Source organism: Prunus persica, chromosome G7, assembly GCF_000346465.2.
Source record: "Prunus persica cultivar Lovell chromosome G7, Prunus_persica_NCBIv2, whole genome shotgun sequence".
In the NCBI taxonomy this organism is placed as follows: domain Eukaryota; kingdom Viridiplantae; phylum Streptophyta; class Magnoliopsida; order Rosales; family Rosaceae; genus Prunus; species Prunus persica.
The window spans coordinates 12,990,834-12,996,932 of record NC_034015.1 but is presented as its reverse complement, the minus strand read 5'-3'; the positions used below and the strand labels follow the sequence as shown (position 1 = coordinate 12,996,932).

General features: G+C 34.6%; 1 protein-coding gene across 1 annotated transcript; it reads left to right on the top strand.

Moving 5' to 3' along the window:
• Window positions 785-2,328, top strand: LOC18769766. The gene is made up of 2 exons (XM_007204436.2): window positions 785-1,235; window positions 1,356-2,328. The coding sequence occupies exon 2, from the start codon at window positions 1,388-1,390 to the stop codon at window positions 1,754-1,756; it is 369 nt and encodes a 122-aa protein (XP_007204498.2). The 5' UTR covers window positions 785-1,235; window positions 1,356-1,387; the 3' UTR covers window positions 1,757-2,328.

The window sequence follows — 6,099 nt, the reverse complement described above, 5'->3', positions numbered from 1 at the left end:
GGTACTCCTAACTTTAGAAACTCTAAATATGTCTATTGCTAAGCTTGGACACTCAGCTAACTTAAAAAGGAAAAACCCTATTTAATCAGTTTCCTTTCTCTTTCGAAAATCAATGAAGGAAAGCTTAGAGACACGGGAACACTGTGTAAAATTTATTAGTATTAACAGATTTGATAACAACATAGTTTCTCTGAAAGGCATTGTTGGCCAACCAAAGGACATACCTGACAATGCATATCTAGCTAGCTAATTGCGAGACTTTCACTTTAGACAATCTAATGTAATTTTATCTTCTTTTTTTTTACTATTTTACAAAAGAAAAAAAAAGGAACAAATTGTTAAGGCATGCTAACTCAGCATGTAAATTATGGGAGTTTTTATTATTATTTTTGCAGGTGTCAATAATATGATAATGAAAATGCTGGAAAAACACAGGGTCAATGCATGGCTTTGTCATTTACTTTTCTGTATCCTGCAATGTAATTTCTGGATGTGAAGAATTAATGGACTGGTGTTTTTTTAGTGTTTAATTAAATTTGAGGGTACTGTTGGATATAATTTTAAATTAGGGTTAGCTGTTACACTTCAATTTTCCAAGGAATCCATTTAAGTCTTTGGTGTGTTGCTTGTTTTTTTTTAAAAAAAAAAATTGCAAGCTAGATGGGGTTTCAGAGAGTTCTTGAATTATTTTAATATTGGAGGAGGGGAGGGTTTAGCTTTAAAGCCGTTGGGTTTTTCCTGTGCTGTATTTTGATATTAAACACCGACTAGCCTAAGCAATGAATGAAGGCAATGCCTTCCCCTGCACTTTGTAATTGCAATATTTACTGCAAATTTCCATTTCCTGCATTTTTATTGGGATCTTTTCCAACAATTAATACATTTCCTGGCCTCAATTTACACTTCTTCTACCCAAAACTTGAATTCAATTCAATTCAATTCCTATCACTCTCTCTCTCTTTCTCTCTCTTTCTCTCTCTCATCCTATACCCTCCACCTCTCCCCCATAATTAAATTAAGCATTAAAGAAAATCCATCTCCCTCTCCCTTCCCATTGTATAAATAATGGTGTTTTGAGGTCCTTACCACCTCACCATGACCATGTTTTTGTTGCCTCATCTTTTCATGGTTTGAGGCCCTAACCCTTTTTTCTTCTCTTTTCAAACCCCACAATCCAATTAGATTCAGAGCCCCCTCCAGCCTCCTCTCTTAGCCACAACTCCCTCAACCCTAAGGTATAATTTTATGTAAACACACCCCTTTTTTTCATTTAAATTTTAGTCCCTATGCAATTTCATGTTATATTTGTTGCTAATTCAACATGTTTTAACTTCGTTGGTGTTTGTTTTCATTAGAGAGCTGGAAATTTTTCTTCAAGCCAAAAGCCATGAGTAGGAGGAATGGAAGTGGTCCAAAGCTTGATCTGAAGCTGAACCTGTCACCACCAAGGGCAAGTAATAATAATCCACTGCTGCAATCACCAAGAAGATCAGCTACTGTTTCACCAACATCACCACCAAGCTCATGTGTTTCCTCTGAGCTCAATCAGGAAGACAATTTCAGATACTCAAACAGCCCTGAGGCCGAGGCCACTTCCATGGTGCTTGTAGGTTGCCCAAGGTGCCTCATGTATGTGATGCTTTCAGAAGATGACCCAAAATGCCCCAAATGCAAGAGCACTGTTTTGCTTGACTTTGTTCATGACAACAACTACAACAACAACTCAACAACAACCACGAAGACAAGGAGGAGCTAAAAGAGCTATAAAAAAATAAAAAATAGCTAAAAGGAGCTCAGAGCTAGAGTAGTTTATCCCCTTTTTTTTGGGTTTCTGCAATTTTTACTAGGACTTAATGTTAGGCTCTTTCTATTTTCAACCCTTTTCTTCCTTTATGGGGGGTAGCGCTATTGGCGCTCCATTTTCAGCTGCATTTCCACTATTTGGGTGGAAAAAGATTTGATTCAAACAGGGCTTAATTCAACTTGAGTTGGGTTGGGCCTTGATTTGTTCAGCTTGGCCAGGCACGCTATCAACGGAACTTTGATAGTGTGTTTGAAAAAAGAGTGGAGCGCGCATAACACTACCTATTTGGTTCGGTTTTTTTTTTTTTTCATCTGTCACCTCGCTAATCATAGAAATTAGGTTATGGATGATGGGCAAGCGGGCATGCAACATGGGGCTTGGTAGGGTTGGCTGTGGTTGTTTTTCTAGCTATGTGTTTGTTTCTGCTTTTGTTAACCCTTTAGCAGAAGACAATGTAAACCGGTTTTAACTGTAACTGCGGTAATTTTCATATGCAAAAAATGTTAGGTCATATTTTGCCTTCACCTTTACGTTTTCCCTTTTTGTTTATTGGCTTTTATGTGTCGTTACTATATCCACTCACAGCTTGCTACATCAGAGATTGCCAGGTAGTTGCACTGAGTTTTATCTGACGCATAAAATAAAAAGATGGGTAAAAACCTCAGAGTATGTTATCTGTTTTCCTTTTTTCTTGTTGAAAAAGTGCATCTTGTTTGAAACTTGAAAGCAAAAATTCTGCTTAAGAGCTTCAGAGACTAGGTTTTCAGGTAAAGTGGTGCCACCTTTTGGGGCCCACCGGGTACATATATACTTGCTGAACTTTTGTTTAAATTACATGGGCAATTTCAACATGGAACCTTAACCCAAACATATGACATGAGTCTTGTCAAACCAAATAAGAAAATCTTCACAATAGTGGAATAGTGGTAGAGTACTTGTCTCTGCATCCGACGAGTTCGACTCTCGGTTTTCTCTTTCGAAACCAAATATAAACTGCAAATATCAAAACTACCATACAAAGTAAGCATCCAACCCATAATTTGTTAGTTGGTTAATTTCTAATTGTCTTCCTCGCCATGACTTGGGTAACTGACAAGAATGTGAGTGTGGCTCATTTGTCCACATTAGGTGCTGCAGCACCACTTGACTATTTTTACCAAATAATCCATCTGTTTTCTAACAGATTCTTATATATAAAGGTCAGAATGAATTTATTTAGGATTACATAAAGGATAATTATGTAAAAATTAAAATGTGGGATGGTTTGGGTAGTTCGAGCATTGAAAAAAGAAGAAGACTATATTATTAGATTGACAGACCATTAAAAACACATAAATGCAAGAGTAATTGAGACAGTTGAGCATAAAGAGGGGTATTACGTCAGATAATAAATACAAATTTAATTCCACCTATTCACTCCCTTCTATTTTCTTCTATTTTTCTCTTTTTTTTATACATATATATATTTTCTCAAAATATTAAAATTTTATTGTTTTCCGTTGTTTCTGTTTTGGTAAGTTGGTATACTCTCTTGTCTTGTCCCTATCCTTCTTTTTAACTTCCTTTTCTTCTTCCATACGTTCCATTAACTTTTTGGTATAAAACCCTCTTAACTCATAGTCTCATGCTGATGCACTAACATTTCACTGGTTTAAAATTTAGCATTTATGGTATATGAAATACAAATAGTCGATACAATTACAGTATGGCATGTTATGTTGTCATATTATCAATTTAAACAAAGCTTATCTGAAATCTTAAGGTTAAAACCCTTTTAATTTGGTGTTATGCTCGATCGTCGATCATGTAGCAGGACACAAACCATCTAAATTTGATGCAGACCAGCAGTCGGTTATGATCTCCTATTGATAAAAATGTCTCAAACGAGAAAAGGGTGTGGCACCAAAACATGAAAGAAAGGGTCCACATACCACAACACATGAGGTAGAGCTTAATTAAATTAATGGCATACCTAAGCATCATTTATATTGGTATAAGATCAATCAGTCTCACAGCAGACAAGACTAAAAGAGCACGGTTCCTTCATTCAGCCTGTTTTTTAGACCTTGAAGCCTAACATGGACACTTAAAACTTTAGTTGTAATTTTTCAAAGTCAAACCAAGAAAAGAACGTATGTTTTTTTTGGGGGGGGGGGCTGTTTTATGATTTATGATTTATGCAAGGAAATAAAATAGTTAATTTGCACAGCTTCATGTATGGGAAAAATTAAACAGTATATAGAAATTGATTTCTGTAGGCCATTGCCTGAGTTGGCATCATCAGCATCTGGAATAGCTACAGAGGCAGGACTGGCTGCGGGAGGACATAATTTTGTATGGTAAGCATCAACCATGAATGCAATTTAATTTTTGGGCCAAATCATAAAGCACAAGGCTGCAAATGTAGCCGTATCAATAGAAACTATGAACTAAAATTAGAAAGAGTCCTGTAAGTGTGGGGGCAAGAACTTGAACACATATCCACAGGAGTATCGATGTACGAAGCAACAAGGAAAGGTTAAAATGAGGAGGCTATTTGAGGAGGTCAATCTCATCATCAACAAATGTAAAGAGATCATGGAACTTAAACATTTTAAATGTTTTAACGGTGAAATTGATCTCCTCATTTTAAACTCCTCATTATAGTCTTCCCTTGTTCCAACAGTTAGAAATAAAGCTTCATCCCTCACTATAGAATTCTTGCTATCATCATATATCCAAGTTTTTGTTGGCCCAATTTGACCCAATGAGTTTGAAAATAATTTGGACCATCGTCAAGGTCTGAAGAACAAGCTTAGGGCCTATTTGGTATTCAACTTGAATCCAACCTTTTAAACTTAAAAACAGAATTTGAGTCCAAAACAAAGAAAACCTGTTTGGTAGCCCTATTTTTAAAAACGCAAACTCAAGAACAACTAAAAAACACCACAATTATTAAACAAAAAATATTTATTTTTTCATTTTTTTTCTAACAACCCACAAGTTTTCAAATTTTTAAGATTTGAAAACAGTTTTCAAGTTGCATACCAAACAAGTTTTTGAATCTTAAAAATAGATTTAAGAACTCCTTGTTTTTAAGAAAAATCAAAGTTTTTGAGTTCTCTATTTGAATAGAATACCAAACGCCCCCTTAGTTCCTCAAGGCCTAGGTCAATGCAAACCTTGCCAAGGCCATTGTGAAGACAACTCAGATAGTGTGCATGATCAACGTTCAAAACAAACATCAATAAGCCATAGAGAATGTTTGAGGAAGAAAAGTGAGTTCCTAATTTAGATACTTAGTTATATACCCGTTCTTAGCATTAGTGATATAAATAAATCCTACACTAATTAATTTATATAAACAAACTACAAAAAACTATAAAATAAAAAAATAAAAAAATAAAAGCTGGTCTGTTTAATTTAATTTTGATTATTAAATTATTATTAAATTACTTTGATGCTCTATTGAGTGTTTTGAGTTTTTTTTTTTTTTTATGAGGTTTTGGGGTTGGACTTATTTTAAGAAATCAATGGTAGTTTTGTAATTTATATGAAGTTCGAAGCCCCTTTGTTATATTGTAAATAGACTTTGGGTATGTTTCTAAAGTCAATTTCATGTAGGGTTTTTTTAATTTATAATTTGAGTCTATATATTGGGCATAATAGTGAATCCCTCTTTGTAATTCATGTAACAGTAGACAATATCTTCACCAAATTACCAATTCAAAACTTCTAGAGCTACTGCTTCTGAAGTTCAAGATACTAAGGGCAAGGCAGGTTTTAAGTACCAGCAAACAAAAATAACTTAGGAACTAGATAAAGAGTAAGGTTGGAATCAAGTTTTTTCTAACTCCTCTCCAAATTTTAACTTCGGAGCTCAAGAGCTTATTTAGAGAGTGTATATGTATTGGAGATTCATTACTCCTATTAGCTCCTAATCATTATGACTACCTCCTAACTAAGAGACATGGTTGGTTATAGTCGAAATTTTATAAAGAGCTCATACCATAATTTTATAGTTTTTTAAATTAAAATTGAACTTTAAAATAGAGAACATAATTAGAAATACTCGTAAAGTTTTTAACTTTTAATCTTCGAACCATCGTGGCCACTACCCTCCATCACCCTATTAAAAACAACATAACAAAATCTAAGTTAGAAACTTTATATATACTATCCCACGTCTCCAATTGATAGTGAACTCATTATATTAGATTAAAGTTCAGCAAGTTGAGATAACATGTTTGGAGATCAAGTTAAGTTTGGGTTGAACCTCCAACCTATCCAACCCACCTAACATATTCTAATTGGAT

Coding starts and splice junctions, on each gene's coding strand:
- LOC18769766 (XM_007204436.2), top strand. CDS start 1,388: ATGAGTAGGAGGAATGGAAGTGGTCCAAAGCTTGATCTGAAGCTGAAC.